At 50.9% G+C, this 20,570-nt stretch overlaps 1 protein-coding gene and 1 long non-coding RNA gene across 3 annotated transcripts in view; one reads left to right on the forward strand and one right to left on the reverse strand.

The window, feature by feature from the left end:
• The window catches only part of KCNC4 (potassium voltage-gated channel subfamily C member 4), a 45,843-nt gene extending 31,766 nt beyond the window's left edge, over nt 1-14,077 (forward strand). The window contains exon 4 of one of the 2 annotated variants that reach the window (XM_006934985.5): nt 13,405-14,076. In XM_006934985.5, coding sequence (XP_006935047.1) covers nt 13,405-13,424 — 20 coding nt within the window. In that variant the 3' untranslated portion in view covers nt 13,425-14,076. Of the gene's footprint in view, nt 1-13,404 lie in introns of both variants that reach the window. The other variant, XR_002161158.3, reaches the window with a different exon arrangement.
• Nucleotides 4,617-19,986, reverse strand: LOC102900140. The gene is made up of 3 exons (XR_440970.4): nt 19,618-19,986; nt 8,637-8,721; nt 4,617-5,866 (listed from the first exon to the last, which is right to left on the reverse strand). It is a non-coding gene; the product is annotated as an uncharacterized LOC102900140 (long non-coding RNA).
• Between the last annotated feature and the right edge of the window lie 584 nt (nt 19,987-20,570).

Here is a 20,570-nt window from a genome sequence, read left to right on the forward strand (position 1 = left end):
AGGTGTGACTTCCACAACAGAAAGCACTAGAAACCCTTTTCCCGAAATCCTTGCTAGGGCCATTCACTAGGGGGATGACAGGACGGAGGCAGTGTCCAAGCATGATGCAGGGCCCCGGGGCATGGATGCTCTCGAGGTGACCGGCTGGTGAGGCCATTTCCCTCCTGGTGGCCGTGAAGCACCTGTGTGATACCTGTGTACTTGACCGTGAGAAGCGAGAGAGAAGCCCGCCAAGCTGCCTGCTGCCAGGGCTACCACCTGCACCCCACCTTGCAGTCCTCCTCTCTCCCAGGGCTTGTCTACACACACCCGTGAGCTCTGGGGCATAGGAGCCGAAGAGTAGGGACGTGGGAGAAAGCACTAGAGGAGAGACAGAGAGCAGGGATCCTGGAGGGGGTGGGGGAGAGAGGCAGGGAGGACGGGTGGGAGACGGAGGAGTCGGAAGGGAAGTGGGGCGGGAGGAGTGAGAAAATGCGGGAAGAGGAGGACCGAGGAAGGGAGGAGGGAGAAGGAGGAGGGACCAATCCCGACCGTGGAACCTAAAATGAACTCAACAGGCTGGAAATAGAACAGCTGGGCAAACCCAAAACACTGTTTGGGTGTCTGCTGAGCAAGCACGTGAATGAACAGAACTGGGGGAGCAGTTCAAGGAAGAAATAGATCATTTCATCTCAGAGGTAGGTCCGAACAGGAGGCGTTTATTCCAGCCCGCCCAGATTACTCGGGATTCTTTTTCTGGGGGTGTTTTCTTTACGTAAGCATTATTTTTAACAGGCTGCCTTGGCGGCTGGGTTAGCCTGACGCCACCCCACCCTTGCTTGGCGGATGGAAGGTTTGGGTTACTCTGAGACCAAGACCACTCTGGGTTTTTATTGTCATTGTCATTGTGAACACTTCTGGCTTCAGGGGAAGAAATCTTTTTTTTTTTAATCTTTTTTTATGTTTATTACTTACTTTTGAGAGAGAGACAGAGTGTGAGCGGGGGACGAGCAGAGAGAGAGGGAGACACAGAATCCGAAGCAGCTCCAGGCTCTGAGCTGTCAGCACAGAGCCCGATGCAGGGCTCCAACTCCTGAACCATGAGATCATGACCTAGGCTGAAGTCGGACGCTCAACCAACTAAGCCATCCAGGCGCCCCAGGGGGAGAAATCTTAATCTGCTTGCCAAATGGAGGTTTAGAACTCTGAGTTGTGTTCCTGAATCCGTTTGTAGAACAAAACCCAGTTCTGGAATGGGCCAGGGCTGGCCTGGGGGACCCTGCCGCCCTCAGCACCCCCAGGGCTCCATGATGCCTTCTGGTGACCTCACTTGATGCCAACACACTTCACCCTGGGAGGTGCCCCGTGCACCTGACGCTCAGCCCAGGAACCCCTACCGTGGCCGTCAGTGGCCACCTCTCTGCTCCTCCCCTGCTCCCATAGCACTGTTTCTGTCTTCCTCCACCCTTCCAAACCCTGGCTCTCTTTCCCACCTAGGCTCCTATGCAGACTTCCTGGGTCTCAAAGACCATTTCCAGACTCTCAGGGTGCGTGCGCCCCCCGAAGTTGCAGCCAACGTTGTTTGTATGTTATATTCTACAGGCAGGATTCGAATCTTTCATCAGACTTGCTGTGCCCACTTCCCGCCAATGTGAAGAACGATTAGTCTGGAAGTTAGAGGCTGGGCCAGCACAGACTGTGAAAACAGGTGGCCCCTGGTGGCTCCTTTTAGCCAGCCGTCACTCTGGGGTTTTTGCTCCATCACAGATCTCTCTAGAGTTAGATCAGCTCTCCTTGGGACTGACCGTGGACAGGAACTGGAGAACCGGAGCTCTAGCCTTGCATCTACCGCTGGCTGTGCTATCTTTGACAACTTGCCTGCTGAGCTACAGTGCTTACAAAATTGGGGATAATACTGCCCATCTTAGCAGGTTCCCCCAAAGGCTCGATTAAGATCCTGCATTCTTACTGCTTTAGCGCAGTACCTGACATTTCATTCGTAAAGCTTAACTTCCTCCCTCTCCCCCTTCTTTCCTGGATGAACACTAAGGAACCTTCCCAAATTGAGCAGGTAGACTCTACTAGAGGATTGTTGGGGAGACCTAAACCGGAGAGAAAGAGCCCAGGCCATCCTGCAGCCTTTCCAGGAGGTGCCGGGGCAGGAGGGTTAGCTCTGGTGGAGGACGGAAGAGAGGAGGTCTTTGTCACAGAAGGTCTCAACCGTGGCGGGAAGGCAACCGCACCCATGTCGGATATTCGGAACACAGCCAGCTGGCGGACGGGCCACTTAGAGACACATCAGTTGTAAGGAAGCTGACCGAGGACCCCTCGGCGCCCACCCTCACTGCACACACCACCAAGACAGACACTGATTACCAAGCCATCCTGAAATCTCTCCTTCCCTACGCTACGTCTCACCTTCCTTGGGGCCACAGGCTCTTGGCCCAAAGTGGCTTGTTCTGTGTACTTCAGATAGAACTAGAAGTAACACAGGTTAGCTTCCTCTTCTCTGACATTGATGAGCTGGGGGACCAAGGAGGGTGTCTCAAGAAAATTCAGGAGTTCTTCCTGGTTCTTGGCACCATTTGTGCCCGTTCCAGCTCTCCGTGCCCTTGTCTGACCCTCTTGCCAGAGTGAGAGACCAGCATCTTCGAGAATGCCCATGAAGTACTCTGAGCTTCTCAGATGTAAAAGGCAAGAGAAATCAAAGGCAGCCCTTATCTCTATCCAGATGATGGGGATAAACACAGCCCAAACCTATGTCCTGGCCTGCCTCGCTTGGCCAGTGGCTGAGTGAATGCCAAGCTGAGATTTCTCTTACTTTGTACTCACTTGGCCCCAAAGGCTGCCAGGGTACTGGCTACTAAGTCACTAATCCACAAAAGCCACCTGCAGCCCCTCCACAGGTCCCAGAAGGAATCTTTGCTCTGTTCTGACCTCAGAAGCCACCTTGCCCGCTTGGCCAGTGCCTTCTTCACTCTGGATTTGGGCATCACGTCTGTAATTTGATGCCTAGGAAATATTTTTAGCTACCAACCTTGATGCAGACTTCATCCCCATTCACCACTGGGGTAACGAGAGGGGAAAGAATTGGAAAATTCCACCAGCCACACGGCTAACAGCTGTTTGAAGGGTCTTCCTAATAGACAAGTCTGACCATGTCCTTCTCTTTCTGAAAACCCTTCTATGGCTCCCTGTTGGGTAGAGGTGAGATGCCCAAGACCCTTGACCGTCTGGCCCATCAACCCTCATTTCCTGTCCCTCCCTCCCCACACATTCAAGGAGGAGTGTTCTTTGAACTTCTGCACTGTCCTGCTTTAGCAGGTTGCTCGAAGCACCCCCCACTTGCTCTACCTTGTGAAAAGTACTCATCTCTTGGGAAGTCTTTCCTGATCCACCCATCCCACCAGCAGAATTTTCTCCCCGCACAGCCCCCGATACACCTTTACAAGAGCATTTGTTTGCGCTCGGTATTTACCTGAATGCCTTGCACAAAACTTTTTTTTTTTTTTTTTTTTTAGTTTATTTATGTATTTTCAGAGAGAGCATGATCTGGGGAAGGGCAAAGAAAGAGGGAGAGAGAGAGAATCCCAAGCAGGCTCCACGCTGACGGTACAGGCCCCACCCGCGGCTCGATCTCTCGAAACACAAGATGGTGACCCGAGCCGAAATCAAGAGTCCCACGCTTAACTGACTGAGCCACCCACACACCCCTGCACAAACTGTGTTAAGAGTCATAGTTTGGACTCACCTTCCCTGTACTTCTGCTAATTGGGCCAAGGAACCTATGTAGATGTTAGGATATTAACTATATTAGGGAAAATTTAAATTATCCAAAATTTAGATAAGGTCAAAAGGATGACTGCATACTCCTGCCCTGTCATAGTGAAGCTTTGTTTAACAGACCTACACAAAGCTTATTTAATTCTCTAGAACTGTGCTATCAACATAGAGCTTTTGAGCACTTAACGTGTTAAGTGCTAATGCCACATGTTAAAATGACAGTATTTTGGACCTGTTGGGTTAAATAAAGTATATTATTAATTAATTTTTTTTTTTATTTTAGAGAGAGAGAGCGAGCGTGTGTGAGCAAGGGAGAGGATCAGAAGGAGAGAGAGAGACAGAGAGAGAGAGGGAGAATCTTAAGTAGGTTTCACGCTCAACACAGAGCCCCACACGGGGCTCAATCCCACAACCTTGAGATCCTGACCTGAGCTGAAATCAAGAGTCGGATGCTCAACTGACCGAGCCACCCAGGCGCCCCAATAAAATGTATTATTAACATTGATTTCACCTGTTCATTTTTACTTTTTAACGTGACTACTAAAAAAATTTGAATCACACGCATGGTTCCCAGTGTATATCTATTGGATGGCATGCTCTAGAAGACCAGTTCACCGTCTGGTAGAGAGTCAAATGATTTCTGGCTGGTAGGAGAGATAACCCGTTTAATTACTCTGCAGGACACTTACCAGATTTGTCTCCAACTTACAAAGAAATTTATTTTGATGTGTCTTCCCTTTGAATTTTTTTTTTTTTAACATCTATTTATTTTTGAAAGAGAGACAGAACGTGAACGGGGCGGGGCAGAGAGAGGGAGACACAGAATCCGAAGCAGCTCCAGGCTCTGAGCTGTCAGCACAGAGCCTGACGCGGGGCTCGAACTCACAGACTTTGAGATCATAACCTGGGCCGAAGTCAGACGCTCAGCCGACTGAGCCACCCAGGTGCACCGGTGTCTTCCCTTTAAATCCAGTTCCTTAAAGGCTCTTTGAACCAGCGTATTTTATTGGTTACCTCGTTAATGGAGGAGTTAAATAAAATCTTTGACACGTTTATTCTGTATCTGTAGGAGACTTATACTTTCAACTTTTTAGAAATTACAATTAGACCAATATCTCCTGTCCAGCTTAAGAGCATAGCCTGAATTATTAACATGCCTGGTAGTAAGTAAGGGCTTGATAGGTGTTTGTTGAATGAGTTAAAACACTTCCTTGGACTTGGGACCTCATGTTTGAACTGCCAAGCACCCTCTGCAGTGGAATCCCTATCTGCCATATGCCTGAGGCTAGTGGGGGGATGTAGGAAATATGAGAGCTTCTTTTCAGGACCCTAAACTATTTGGGGGGGTCCCCATAAAGATTCCCCAACTCTTGGGCCATGTGATCCCCAGGGAATGCTAGCAGAAGCAAATCCTGGCCCTCCTGCACCGACCCCCCCGCCCCCGCCCAGGGGCTGCAGGAAGCAGGATACCCAGATAGGTTTCCTTTCCTCTCTGCCCATGACCTGGGCTCTTACCAACCTCAGCACTGTGACGATCCCACCAGACAACCCTGACTGTTCCTCCAGGTCTGGACACAGAGGCACTTTTGTGTTGAAGGTCAGTAAGCAGGGCTAGCCTCAGGAGCCAGGTCTTCTGGGGGCCCTAGAAAACTCTCTGGGTCCTGAGTCCAGAGAGACAATTGCAAAAGTGTATCATTTCCCCTTTCCCCTCCTTGCCATCTCCACAGTGGGGGATGGCCGGCTGGCCATAAGGGGAGAAGTTCCTTGTGAATTCCTTGAGGGCAGAAGCTTGTCGTTCATATGCCTGGCAACTGCTGAGCACTTTTGCCAGCCCACGGTGGACACTCGGTGAATGTTCGTCGGCCTCTCCTCCCTCTGCCTGACTCCAGTCTACAGCCAGCTTCCTTCCAAACAGCCTGATGTATAGACTCTTTGGCCTCGACAGAACATTGATTAATCAATCGCCCTCTCTGGGAGTCTGGGCAGGATCCGTTGATAATGAGGCATCAAGCTCAGGGGGGGTGACCTTTTAGAAGTGTCACACCAAGCTTGCGGTTGTCCACGTCCCTTATGAAGAAGAGAGAAGTCTGTAGAGGCTCCGCTGCTGGAGAAAGAGAGTAAAAGCAACATTTTTTATTGTGATAGAATATACATAACAACATTTTCTATTTTTAACTGTAGAGTTTGATGGCATTAAGTACATCTACATTGTTGGCGCCCCTGGGTGGCTCAGTCGGCCAAGCACCTGACTCTTGATTTCAGCTCAGGTCATGATTCCAGGGTGGTGGGATTGAGCCCCGAGTCGGCTCCGTACTGAGCATAGAGCCCACTTGGGACTCTCTCTCTCCCTCTGTCCCTCTGCCCTTCCCCCCACCAAAATACATTCACATTAGTGTACAACTGTCACCACCGTCCATCTCCAGAACTTTCCCATCACCCCAAAATGAAACTCGGCCCACTAAACACCAACTCCCCATTCTCCTCTCCTCCCCGGCCCCTGGGAGCCACCATTCTGCTGTCTGGCTCTATGAATGTAACTACTCTAGGTGCCTCATATAAGTGGAATCATGCCGTATTTGTCCCTTTGTGATTGGCTAAGCCTAATGTCCAGTGTGTGTGTGTGTGTGTGTGTGTGTGTGTGTGTGTGTATCACATTTTGTTTATCCATTCATCCAACCTGGGTTGCTTCCGGTTTGGGGCTATTGTGAATAACGGGTGTACACACATTTCTTTGAGAGTCTCCTTTCATTTCCTCTGAACACACCCGGAGGTAGAATTGGATCATATTAATGCTTGTTTAATTTTCTGAGGTCAAAACCACATTACTGGGCACCTGCGCAGTTCCAGCTCTGAGCTAAGCCCTTTCTATGTGACATCCCATTTAATCCATACAACAACCCTTTGGGGTGAAGAAGATAGTCTCCGGTTTATACCAAGTGAAGATTCCAGAAACCAAATGACTTGCTCCAAGTTAGAGACAGCGATGGGCAGTCAGGTTTTGAACCCAGGTCGACTTGATGCCAATGCCACACGCTTCCCGGGCAGCAGGCAACGAAAACAAATACGGTTGTCAAAAGGAAGGGCCACACTTTAACGCTGTCGGCGGCTAGCACTTTCTTTAATTAACAACCAACACCTTAGCAGGAATCCGGCAGAAGGATCCCCCTTGCTCAGATCAGATGAAACACTGTCTTGCAGATGTTTCCCAGACCAAACTCCTTTTTTCCCGGCCTCCTCCCCCTCCTCCTAGCTTCCCTGGCCTTCCTTCCGTCAACTAGACCCCCTGCACTTTGTGTTCCTGGCTGACAGACAAATTCCTTCCAGGCCGCAAACTCCCCAGGCCACAGCTCACATGGTCCCTGTGTATAGCCTGAACCTACCAGTGTCCCGCGCTCTGTAACAGTTTGAATCAATGAATCAATGAGTGACTCACTCAATCAATGACGGTAGGGAGGACAGGCACGAAGAAAGAGAACACCAGAATTATCCACTTCTCCACTTCTACTTCACTATTTGTGTAAGACCAGGCTGTGAGTTGCTCAGAATAATCTGTGTGCCATATTTGGCACCACTGCGCAAGCCTGAGCCATTTTAGGGTTGGAAACTCCCAGGGAAAGAGATGGAATTATCCTCTTGGAGAAATATGCCCGCGTGGCTGGCCCAAGGAAGGGGAGGAGGAGTTTTCAGTGTTGGGAGAGATTTCATGTCCTGAGGAAAACCAGATCCTCAGGGGATGAGACCTTTAGCACAATTCTTCCTTCCTTCCTTCCTTCCTTCCTTCCTTCCTTCCTTCCTTCCTTCCTTCTTCCTTCCTTCCTTCCTGTAACCAGCCCAGTGATCAGGGCCACACTTGCTCTGAGCCAGGCACCCAGCTCAGCACCTGAGGGAAGAGAGGAAATCAGACCTGCTCCTGCAGCGCTGTGTGCTCAGACACAGCCATTGGGACAGGAGAGGCCGGCGGCCTCTCTGGGAGGCTCAACCAAGCCCACGGGCAGGACGTGGGTGGCTGTTCCTTCCCGAAGCCAAGTGTCTGCATTGCTGGGAGGCACTGGCCTCACCTGGAGGCTTGGCTAACTCTCCGGCCTTTGGGTGCCGTGCAGCAGGCATGGAGGCAGGGGAGGCAGTAACAGGTGACAGAGAAAACGCCGGGTGTCCAGAGCGGCAGCCGCTCCCACCAGAGGGTCTTAGGGAGTGCCAGCAAGGCAGGGAGCTCTTGGCCAGAGTCCCTGTGGGACCTCCATGTTAGGCGCGGTGAGGTCCTTCCCCACCACTGCACGCTGGCCCGGCCTGGCTTAGGGGCTGTCTGGTGAGAGGGCTTTAAGCTCCACAGGCCATGAACGTGAAAATATGTAGCAGAAAGAGGGACAGGACTTGAACTGGATTGGAAGGCAAGGGTTTGGGATTATTTACCCAAGAGGGAAGGAAGCATGTAAGCGACTTGGGCATTCATGACTGTCTGTAAGGTGTTAGGATGACAACATTAACCCAAACGGCCTGCACGTGGAACCTAGAGACAGGCAGGGCAGGACACTGTCCCGTCGTGCAGGCAGAGAAAACAAGGAGATTTAACGCTAGCGTTTCTGTCCTGGATCCACGGTTCCCGCTCACGCCAGGCTGCCTCTCCTGACTGCATAGGCCCAAGGGAGGTCCCACATCAGGGGGACTTAGAGACCAAGCCCGTGACGATGAGCTGTCTGGGTGCTCCGGGTAGCGGTCTAAGGACTGGCCACAGGAAGGAGCACCCAGGAGGCAGCCCACAGGAAGGGATGGGCGGTTCCGAGTCACCTGGGGCCTGTGCAGCCTGCCGTACCCCACCCCCCCTCTTCAGCCAGGCACCCAGGGCCCAGTGACCCTGGCAGCTTGAGCTCACTTACCTTTCCAGGCCTCAGCAGGGGTGTCTGGGGGAATTCGGAGGCTTCCTCCAGGGAGACGATGTCCAGGCTCTGTGACTCAGTGTGCCTGCAAGAAAAGAAATTCACTAAAATGATTTCTTTTTCCTTCCAACAAAGAAAAGAGGTTTACAGCTCACGCTCGGCTGCCAGAGGAGAGCCCTCTCTGAATTCCTTCCCTGCCTCTGCTATAAAGCCGTTAAGTTGATCATTTGGGTCCAGGGTATGAAAGCCTTCCCTGCAGGGCTGTGGTTACTGGCCTGGTTAGCTCACTGGCTCAAGCCTGGGAGAGGCATGGAGAGAGGCTTTGCTCCCCACCGGGCTCCCCCTCACATGGAACACTCATGTGGGTGGGTGGCTCGGCTCAAACCCTTCCCCTCTGCTCAAACAACTTCCCGACTCCCCACCTCCCTCGAGTGGTTCTGGCACATTCCGCCATTCCCTGGGCGTTTACCCTATGCCAAATAGTTTACGTACATCAGCTCCTTCGATCCTACCCCCATCCTTTGGAGGAGGTATAATCCCTACTCTAAAGATGAGAAACCTGAGACTCAGAGAAGTTCGCTTGTTTGGGTCAGGCAGCTAGTGAGCCGTAAATTCAGGCCCGGATCTAATATAATCCTCACGCTAGCTATTGCACATAATTATGGCTAGCAAGTCTTCATAGGCGAAGAACCTGAGACTCAGACAGGCTAATTAAGCTTGTCCAAGACGGGGACGCCTGGGTGGCTCAGTGGGTTGAGCATCCGACTTCGGCTCAGGTCACGATCTCCTGATTCGTGAGTTCGAGCCCCACGTTGGGCTCTGTGCCGACAGCTCAGAGCCTGGAGCCTACTTCGGATTCTGTGTCTCCCCCTCTCTCTCTGCCCGTCCCCCACTCGCGCTCTCTCAAAAATAAATAAACATTTATAAATAAATAAACAAACAAAGCTTGTCCAAGACAAACGACTGCTAAGTGACGCGCCTAAAATTGGAGCCCAAAGCCCGACCCGTGTTCACAAAGCCCGACCTGTGTTCACAAGCGTATCTCCCCACTGGGAGGGTTGTCTCTGTTGTGTCACTCAGAGCTGGGCTTCCATACCTTCGCTCACTATGTGCCCCCCACCCTCAGCGCCCTTCTCCCCCACCACCCTCTCAGCCACCTCTCTGAAGCCAGCTCTGAATACCTTCGCGGGCCATCTATGCAGTCCGACTCAAAATGGGCTTCCTTCACCAGGCCTCCCGGATGCTTGGGACCCTGCCCTACATACTCCCCTTTTCTCTCCTCCCCAATCTCCTATTACACTTAACGGCCCAGAAGAGCACAGACTTTCCCTTGGCCTGTTTCACACCTGTCACATGTCCACCCTGCTCCTGCCTCCTCTTGCCTTTCCTAAAGAACCACAACCATCAGAGAGGTCACACTGCTTGCGGCCCTGAGGCTCACGGCCCTGAGGCCCTGAGGCGTCAGCTCCAGATTATGCAAACTTCCTCAGGGTGGAGGCCACCATTTCTGTGTCTGCCACATCATCCAGCTCAGCGCCAACCACAAAGGAGGTGTTGAATAAATTCATACATCTCCATGTTATTGTTCAAAGCATCTGAATATCCCTTAGTTGGATGAATCTTCCTGAAAACCTGGTGAGGTGGGTTACAGATTCGGAAGGGTTCGCCACAGCTAAGGTGGCTGTCTGGTCGCTGGAAGACCAGGACTAGGACCCAGATTTTTGATCCTGGGTACAAGGCGCTTTCCTCAACCAGGCCATGGACACAGGCTCCGCAGTGCCATGGAATGGTATCCCTGATCAGCTAATTTTGTCCACTGTTTCTTCCCCCACAGAGCTGTGGGAAGGGCCCTGCTGGGACTCTGTTTCTGGAAGGTGTCTTTAGATGGGCTCTGAATGGGGCGCCTGGGTGGCGCAGTCGGTTGGGCGTCCGACTTCAGCCAGGTCACGATCTTGCGGTCCGTGAGTTCGAGCCCCGCATGGGGCTCTGGGCTGATGGCTCAGAGCCTGGAGCCTGTTTCCAATTCTGTGTCTCCCTCTCTCTCTGCCCCTCCCCTGTTCATGCTCTGTCTCTCTCTGTCCCCAAAATAAATAAACGTTGAAAAAAAAATTTTTTTAGATGGGCTCTGAAGGCAGCTTGAGTCAGAGGGTAGAGGTGGTCGGAAGCACCCGAGGTGCAGCCCTGAATGACACCAGCACCTGGCAAAGAGGTCCTGGTCCAAGAGAGGACCGTCCTGGTGCCCCCCCCCCAACCCCCGCAAAGGGTTCGTGCAGCGTCTAAGGTCTGTGGAGTCCCTGCTCCACCCCAAGGCCCTGCAGGAAGCCACCAGTAGGGACAGGTGGTCAGTTACAGAGCAATCCCCAGGTAGCCACAGGATCCTTTCTCCAGTAGGAAAGGAAAGGAAAACCATCAGAGAGCTGCTACTCCCTCGGGCGAAGGAGGAAATGATCCGGGCAGAAGGAGTCAGGGTGTTGTTTTGCCCACAGAGTTGCAGGAGGGAACCGAAAGCAAAGATGCCCCCGTCGGGCAGATCTGGAGCTGCTTTGCCAAAAAAAGAGAATTAGGCTGCATGGAATCATTCTCATTCTCCGCCAGATGGCCCAACGGATTTGGGATGCGTCCAGGAGCCCAGCCCCTTTTCTTTGCTCCAGGCCAAACAGCCGGCCACGGGATCTGAGGCCCTGAGGCTCAAGAAGTCAGTCAGGGTCGCGGTGGCACCCTCATGTGACCTGGTGCATCATCTGTGGGATCTTCCTGTGCCTGCACGGCGCCTGCCGGTAACCCCGTCTCTCCATCTTGTGGCCCATGTGCCTTATGGCGGAGGCCGGGGTTCGAGCGGGGACTGGGGCCAGGGCCGTGTGGCACCTGCTTTTCTGGAGCAGCCCTGGCACGCACCGCTTGCTCTAAACTCTGCACAGCTTCCGGCTCTGGGAAATGCAGGAGTAATTGAATGACATGTGCAGTGATTACGGGAAGAAGGAGGTGGGGGGTGGGGAGGACTGTCTGCAAATCCTGCCAAGGACACTAGGAAGTAATTCAACCTGTCGCTTTGTCCTGGGCTGCCTTAACAGGTGTCGGTGGAGTGGTCACTATCTATCCTGAATGCAGTACCTCACAGCCCGAGCACCCCCTCTGCAGTGCTGGCCAGAGTGCGTGGGAGGCCCCCGGAGAGGGAGGCTGCCCCGGGTGGGACGGCCCCGGCCGCAGGGGCAATGCCACTCAGCTCCATGCCATTGCAGTCGGCCCCCTGTTAGCTTGCCACCTACTCCGTGCCGCGAAACCCTGCCCAGGTTACGAGTCCAAATAATCTTTGAGCCGGGAGGCTCACGGCAGAGCAGGGACAGCATCCAGGAATACACGTAGTAGGCTTGCACTTTCAGGGATAATCCCCATTTCAAACATCCTGTAAACCGGTGAGAGCAGGGAACATGTGCGCTCTCTCTCTTTTTTTTAAGTTGATGTATTTTCGAGAGAGCGTGCAAGTGGGGGAGGGGCAGAGAGAGAGAGGGAGGGGGAAAGAATCCCAAGAAGCCCCACACTGTCGGTGCGGAGCCTGACACCAGGCTCGATCTCACAAACCGTGAGATCAAGAGCTGAGCCGAAATCAAGAGTCAGACGCTTAACCGAGCCGCCCAGACGCCCCACGTGGGCCCTCTCTTCTTCACCCCTGTAAAGCCAGCGCCCCGCACGGACTCCGGGATGGAGTAGAGGCTTAATCCGCGGTTGTCGAATGAGCCAATGGCCAAATGCTGGGATCGTGGGTTGCACTGACAAGTTCACTGGCGCTCTGCAGGGAGTTAGTGCTGTCTGCTGGCTGTCCCCCGGAATGCCTCAGTTTCCTCTCCGGAGACCCTGCTCACTTGTCTCTCTTCTTTCCAGCAGACCCCTCCAGACTTGTGCCCCGTTCCGTGGCCCCCAGGCCCAAATTGCCTGAGGTAACTGATATTAGCAGGTCAGAGCACAGATGCACTTTAAGATGCTTAGCCTGGGCGGAGAGCCCCAGACAGAACCAGATGTATTTTTAGCTCCTTAGGTATCTGGAAAGGTATTGAGACGCAGCCGTGGTTACAGACACAGGACAAATCAGTATTCTGCTACTGGCCTCCCCACACCAGCAGTTTCCATTCAGTGTCTCAAAAGCAAGGGTTGCTATGGAGATTGAGTGTCAGGGCAACTGAATTTCCTGTTGGGAAACAGCAGCACAGGTAGAGCTCTGGGCCAATGGGAACCAAGGAGCTCCTTGGATGGCGGGAGCTCCTCTCCTGACAGCAAATGATGGCGGGAGTCCTGGCATCCTCAGAAGGAGGTCAGCGGGGAGACGGGGGATGCTGTCTCTGGAGCTTCATTCACGGAGGGATTGATTCTATTTCTTCTTCCTCACATCTGGCATAGGACTGGTTTGGTTCTTTCTCTGTTCCTTCGCCCAGGAACTTTGGCCATCTAAGAAGCAGTCTGGAAGATGCTTGGGGCGGGGGGGGGGAGTGGCAGGGTCATCCTGAGTAGAGGTCAGTCCTGGCAAATACCTAGAACCTAAGCTCTGTGAGGGGCAGGGGGAGGCCAGGTCAACCCAGTCCTGGAGGCATTTGAGTTTCGGGGATCTACTCTTGGGACGGCATTGTGCAGGCTTAGCTCATTTTATCCTTGCTATCATCTGGGGAGGCAACCAGACAGGTGACATGGTCCCCAACCTTCCTCATTCATTCAATAAACATTTCCTGCATGCCTGATAAGCGAGGTGACTGAGATTTTTTTTTTTTTTTAAATTCAGGACTCCAAGAGGCTAAATGACCCACCTACTGCTACAAAATTAGCAAGATACAAAACCAAAAGAGTACCCAGGTCTGTTCAGTCCACAGATTCAGAGGGATAACAGCCGAAGAAGCTCTCAGAGGGGGCATTTACCCTGACCTCGTGCCTCACAGAAAATAAACTGAGACCCAGAGAGGGCACGGACTTGGTCACTCAGGGAGCTGGTGACAAAACAGGAACGGGATTCTTCAGCCCTTGCTTCTTCTCATCACCCAGAGGTCTTTCCAGAGAACTGTGCGGCCCCAGACTTTTACTGGACACTCACTCTGTGTCAGGTACTAAACAAGCTACGAATTACTTTTGTTGTTGTTAACAGAGACCCGACCCTGGTGACTTAAGCAGTGGAAGTCATTCTCTCTCATAAAAGAAGTCCAGAAGCAGGTATTACAGGGCTATTTGACAGATGGACAAAGTCATCAGGGATGCAGGTCCCTGCTACTTTTCTGCATCACTGCCTTCAACACAGAGGTTCGATTCTAAACACCCAAGATGGCTGCTGGAGTTCGAGCCATCACATCCACATTCCAGGCATGAAAAGGAGGAAGAGGGGCGCCTGGGTGGCGCAGTCGGTTAAGCGTCCGACTTCAGCCAGGTCACGATCTCGCGGTCCGTGAGTTCGAGCCCCACGTCAGGCTCTGGGCTGATGGCTCAGAGCCTGGAGCCTGTTTCCGATTCTGTGTCTCCCTCTCTCTCTGCCCCTCCCCCGTTCATGCTCTGTCTCTCTCTGTCCCAAAAATAAATAAACGTTGAAAAAAAAAATTAAAAAAAAAAAAAGAAAGAAAAGGAGGAAGAAACTGGAACAAAAGAGCATGTGTGCCTGCCCTGTCTGCCCTCCTCTCTCCTTTAGGAATCTTCCTGAAAGCCCATCTAAGTTCCACTTCTAGCCCATTAGCACTTGCTAGTTGCAAGAAAGGTTAAGAAATGTAATCTTTTACCTGGGCGCATTGCTACCCTAAATAAAATTGGGGTTATGGTAGGAATGAAGAGCAAGAACATGATACTTCTAAATTTTCTGCAGTTTGTGTGTGTGTGTGTGTATACTTCTATCATCTATCTATTATCTATCTATCTATCTATCTATCATCTATCTATTTGAAAATGAGGGGGAAAAAAGGGGCCCCTGGGTGGCTCAGTCAGTTAAGCGTTCGACTTCGTCTCAGGTCATGATCTCACGGTTTGTGAGTTTGAGCCCCGTATCCGGCTCTGTGCTGACAGCTCAGAGCCCAGAGCCCACTTTGGATTCTGTGTCTCCCTTTCTCTCTGCTCCTCCCCTGCTCACGCTCTGTCTCTCTCTCTCCTTCAAAAATAATAAACATTCAAAAACAATTAAAAAAAAACAATTAAAAAAAAAGAAAATGAGGGAAAAAAACACAAAAAACTACTCGTCCGTCCTCCTAATCATCCACATAGGTGATTATTAGCTCTGCTCAGGGTCAAGTATGTTATGCTACTGTCATGAGGACAGCACAAAAATTCTTAACGCAGGGTTTGAACAAACTTAGTATCGATTCAATTCAGTTTGAGCAAAATCTACAGACCTTGTGGATATCCCCCTTGGAAGAGGCTTGGAGCAGAAGTGGCAAATTCACCAAGGAGCTGTAGAAAGTCACAGCTTCATTGCAGAGCCAGCTCCCCAGCCCTGGGCCTCCCCCGCTGCCAGCCCCCAGCTCATCTTGTCTGGGAACGCCTCCCACACAGTCTCCTGGACGCTGAAATCCAGCGCCCTCTGGGGCTGCTGGGCTGCTGGGCTGTGTGCCCCCCTGGAGTCAGGGTGAACAGCAGACGGGGGGTGCTGTGGCTTCACCGGGGAGCCTCAGCCTTTGCACAGCTTCTCACAGATGGCACCGGTTATTTATGAATTGGAGCTGTCCTCAAGTACCCGCAAGGTAGGTCAAGGACATGGAGAGCCCCATGGTAAACTAAAGCCTGGGACCGGGCATCCTGACTCCTGCCACCCATACTCGAAGAGTGGACCGCAGGCCAGCACGGGGGCATGATGGGGCACCCAGGGAACCGGTTACAAGTCAGTGTGGTTCTTCCTGACAATATTTCTAAGTCATACATTGCCCAAGGCATGATGAAAGGTTTTTGAGAAGTGGGGAGTGAAAAAGCAAGGGTCAGTCTATTCAATATGAAATCAGGTGGTTCACTCACGACCACCCAGACGCTCCCGGTGCACTTAGAATCCATTCTCCGCTTAATCTTTACTAACTGAACACCACTCTGATGTGGGGGCAATGATGTGTTCGGTTGAAATACCTGGCCTTTCTGGCTCACTTGCAAATGCCTACAGGGCTGGACAATAACATAGAGGTAAACGTCTCTGGGAAGACTGGCCCTCCCTTAATAAAAGGCAGAGTCCCCAGAGGAAAAGACTACATTTTGGCCTCACCCCTCCCCTTCTTCCTGCCTGGGGTGAGACAGAGATGCTTGGGAATGAAGGGGGCCATCCCACGACCCTGAAAAGAAAAGCCCCACACTAGGGTAGCAGAGCAGGAAGCTAGAAGGATCTGAGTCCTTCATGACTCTCCTGACAACACCCCTCCCCTGCTTCCTGACTTCTTGTTACACGGCAAAACTCAAAGCCCCATGTGGGTGAGGCAGCGTGGGTTTCTGTTAAGGGAAAGCCAAATGCAATCCTAACTGATGCCTAAAGATTGCCAGAGGGCTATGCCTTCTTGAGTGTGATCCCGGGCTCGCCAACCCATATGTAGATCCTGTCCTGGTTCTGTCCCCAGGGTCACTTCCTCAGAGCTTAGAACCAGGCCAACTTGGAGCAGACCACCCTGTGTATCGGGGAAGGAAACTGGCTGGATTCTCCCAGCAGAATTGCCGGCAGGCCTGGGCTTGCGTCTTGACTGTTCATCTTTATACATCCCTCTGGGGGAAAGTGAAGAATTAAGTCGCATGGACTGTTTTTACTCCTCCCAAGAGAGAGCATGACATCCAGGAAAATGCTTCTTGGCTGAGAAGTCCCTGAGAATTAAGAACTTGATCCTCCCAAACTCAGGAATAGAATCTTCTCACTTCCCATTTCAAACCATTGAGGCCATAGGACTGCTCCCCACAGGTGGGATCTATGGGATCCCCATAGATCTCAATCCTTTGAGAACCATCTTTTTTTTTAAAACATTTTTTTTAATGTTTATTTATTTTTGAAGGAGAGAGAGACAGAGTGTGAGTGGGGGGTGGGGTGGGTGGGCAGAGAGAGAGGGAGACACAGAATCTGTAGCAGACTCCAGGCTCTGAGCTGTCAGCACAGAGCCCGACGCGGGGCTCGAACCCACAAACTGTGAGATCGTGACCTGAGCCGAAGTCAGACGCTCAACCGACTGAGCCACCCAGGCCCCCCAAGAGAACCATAAGATCTTAAGGCTTTGTAAGGAGGAAATGATAACTGTATCATCTGTCAGATTTTTCTCGATTCAACCAAAATCTTATTGCGTGCTTACTATGTGTCTATATAATCTTCACAAAATGAACAAGTGGCTTTAAAAGATTCTTGCAAAGAGACCTGGATTAGAGATACTATCAATAATGCAAACGTAAGAAACAATAAAAAAATAATCTGGGATGACCTTTCTCCTCCTGAATAAGCTCTTATTATTAGCTGGCAAAAGCAATGACAGTCTAATTGGACCTAAAACAAACTTGATGGGGCGCCTGAGTGGCTCAGTTGGTTAAGCGCCTGACTCTTGATTTCGGCTCAGGTCATGATCTCATGGTTGTGAGTTCAAGCCCTGTGTCAGGAGGACTGTTTGGGATTCTCTCTCCCTCTCTCTCTGCCCCTCTCCCACTCTCTCTCTCTCTCTCTCTCTCTCTTAAATCAATAAAAACTTTTTAAAAAAGAAGTTGACAAAAAAACCACAATGTTTTCAAGATAATTCCCTGAAATGTGGTTGACATTTATTATTGTTAATGAAGGTTATTGCCCTAAGAGTTTTTGCCTTGAGATATTAGCTCTTGATCGTAGAAAGCTTTCGAATTAGTAAGACATTTAAAAATTAAGCATCCAGACAATGAATGCAAACTTCCTCAATTATTTCATTGATGCTCACAGTTATTAACAATACTTACCCCAGTATTTAACAAAATCTCCTTAAATGTGATGATAAGTGTATACAGGAGTCTTTTGGTGTTTCCTAGTAATTGCAAAACACAAAAAGCCGCATGCCCTTAGGGAAATGCTTGCTTCTTTACCATGAAAAATGGCTGAAATACTCGAAAAACACCATGGCAACAACATGAAATCTTTTGTCAGCAGGCCTTATTGAAAGATGCATAGAAAACATTGCTGAAATTTTTAAGAAATGAACATGGAAACAGAGTATGTCTGATAGGAAGTTTGCTTTGTATACGCCTGAACACAGAGAGCCTTCTAAGATCTCAATTAATGGGATTTGTTACTTCGTTTACGTCCTGGAAAGAATTATTTTTGAATCACCAAGGGAAACATGAGTAAATGACTTTCTCAGAAAAAAAAATCGTTTATGGGAAAACGATTGACCAATACAAAAAGGGGAGCCTGGAGTGAGGGTACGAAGGAGAGACACCCTTGCTACTCATTCACTTGGCAGCCAGGAAGCAGAAGCCAGATGGGCACGAACGCTGAGCGCTGTCATTCACGTCATTACTTTTATAAAAAATAAGGTCTTTAAAGTATGGGGTCTTTACCCTACTTTGTAATGGGGTCTCGAGTCACCAGGAAGATCTTCCATTTCACACGGGGGTTCCTCGGTTTTCTCATGGCAAGTACTTAAAAGAGCCACCAAACGTAACCATAAATCACACGGTTTTCTTATAAAGACAAAATGTTCCATTTTTATTGCTCTTCTCTGTGATGAATGACAAATGGCTGTCAGATTTTTTTAATACGCACCCTTGATCTGTCCCTTCAAGATAAAGGTGATGCTCTATCATCGCCTAAAAAACAAACTCATGCCAGGAAAAGAGCGCTTGAATACAGGTGTTTGGATGTTGCCATTGTTACACGATTTTATCCAGGGACCTGCTTATAATACCTTTCAATCTCTCCTACCTGAACACTGAGAAAAGAATCGGCAACAGAATTTTCTAACTTGTTTTAAAACCTTTTACTAAAAAAAAATTTTTTTAATGTTTATTTAGTTTTGAGAGAGAGAGAGACAGAGCGAGAGCAGGGGAGGGGCAGAGAGAGAGGGAGACAGAGGATCTGAAGCAGCCTCCAGGCTCTGAGCCGTCAGCACAGAGCCCGACACGGGGCTCGAACTCACGGACCGCGGGATCATGACCTGAGCTGAAGCTGGACGCTTAACCGACTGAGCCACCCAGGCGCCCCTAAAATCTTTTAAATGAGAAGTCTCCATAGATTTTGACTAGCCTTTAGTAAAATTATAAAATAATTGTATAATATATTATAAATAGTTATAAAAATGATTGTGTGCTTAAAAGAACAGACGTCAGGTGTTACAGCAATCATGTGGTGCTTATCAGACACTGCCTCACGCTGCGGGCTGTCTCATGGCAGGGGAGCGCGCACGTCGTCTTCTGACCCAGCAGGAGAAAGCTCCTTGGCTGTTTCTCAGTCTCTTTTCCCTGCCTCTCCTCTCTCTGGGCCTCCCCGGCCCACCTTGCCCCAAGGCGTAGCATTGCTCTACAGGTTTGTGAAGGGGAAGGTAAAGTTCAGGCCAGCGGGGGATTTCCCAAACCTTGCATCAAAACCTTGCATTTTGACACCTGTTGCTTTAACCTCCTCCGGCCTCCTTATCCGGTCACGGGATAAACTCTCGGTTGTAGGCAGCACAGAGAAATGCCGTGCTCCTGCCTCTCCTGGTCTCCATCAACCCCATCAAACCCCCTTTTCTCCGTTCTCCGGGAGCCTTCCTCCTGCCTACTCAGTGAGGTCTCAGTGTGCACCGAGCAAGACCGGCTCCGAACCCATTTTCTGCTTGGACCTCTTCCTCCCTGGCCTCTGTGGTCCTGTCTGGGCTGTCCCTCCTGTGGGAGCTTTCCTATAGCTAGCACTTACGTGCCCAGCCGCCACTATCAGCACACAGCATGATGACAATGTCCTGTCTCTCCTGCTGGACTGTCAAACCTGCGACCACCAGACTGTGGGCCTCCGGGTAGGCCCAGTGCCGAGAAGAGAGCCTCGTAAACAACGGACGTGCGGTACGCAGGCCTCGTGACTTACCGTACAACACCGCTGTTGTATACAGCAGATGCTCATTGGTGACAGCGCGACACCTGGGGTCCGCGTGGGGAACTGTCCGCAACTGCCACATGCACATTTTTCTCTGGCGGGAGGAGTGGCCATGCACCGTGACCCTGGAATCACTGCCTGCCTGGCGGCAGTGGGGACCGTGGGCTGAGGAGATATGCGGGCGCTCACCCCGTGCTGGGGACAGCTGGCCACCTCGAGCCCGGGGAACTGAGGGCCGGATGCTGGCTCATCCCTCGGGCAAAAGCTATGGTAATAACTGCTCTTCTGGACCAAAATACATTTAGTGACGCCTGGGAGAATTGAGTGTATGAGGCACACTTTAAAAATACATGAGAATTTAAGGGCCTTCCCCCCCCCCCACACACACACACACCTGCTGGGGGAAAATGTCCTCACGTCTGAGCTAATATTAGGGCTGTTTATTTTCTAGGGCTGACATTTCCTGGGCCATCTACAATTGCTGTTGGAGACGGAGTGACTGATACTTACTTTGGCACCCTCGGTCCAGAAAGGATTACCAAAGCTAAGTAGGAGCATGTCTGGGCAACATAGACACACAGACGCCCAGAAATATGTGGGCCATTCCAAGCAGGGCCATCATCTGACCCAGTCGTTCTGGAATCCAAAGCGGCCCTTACATAAAAGAGTCCAGTTAGAGGGGGGTCATCTCACATGGGAACCGATGGGCCAAAAACCCGGTTTTACACATAGAATACGAAACAGCGTTTCCAATGGGGTGACTGCGTTGGGAAACAAATGAAGGCCTGTAAGGCAACAGTCTCCCTTCCTGAAATGAAGCCCGACTCTTCCAAGCTTTGAGTGAAGAGGACGTGGCAGGGGTGGGGGGGCGGGGCCTCGTTGAGAAGTCCTACTTGGTTCGCAAGCATCTCTTTGCCTCTGTTCTATGCCTCCCCTTTGAATAC

The sequence above is a fragment of the Felis catus genome, chromosome C1, assembly GCF_018350175.1.
Source record: "Felis catus isolate Fca126 chromosome C1, F.catus_Fca126_mat1.0, whole genome shotgun sequence".
Taxonomy (NCBI): Eukaryota; Metazoa; Chordata; class Mammalia; order Carnivora; family Felidae; genus Felis; species Felis catus.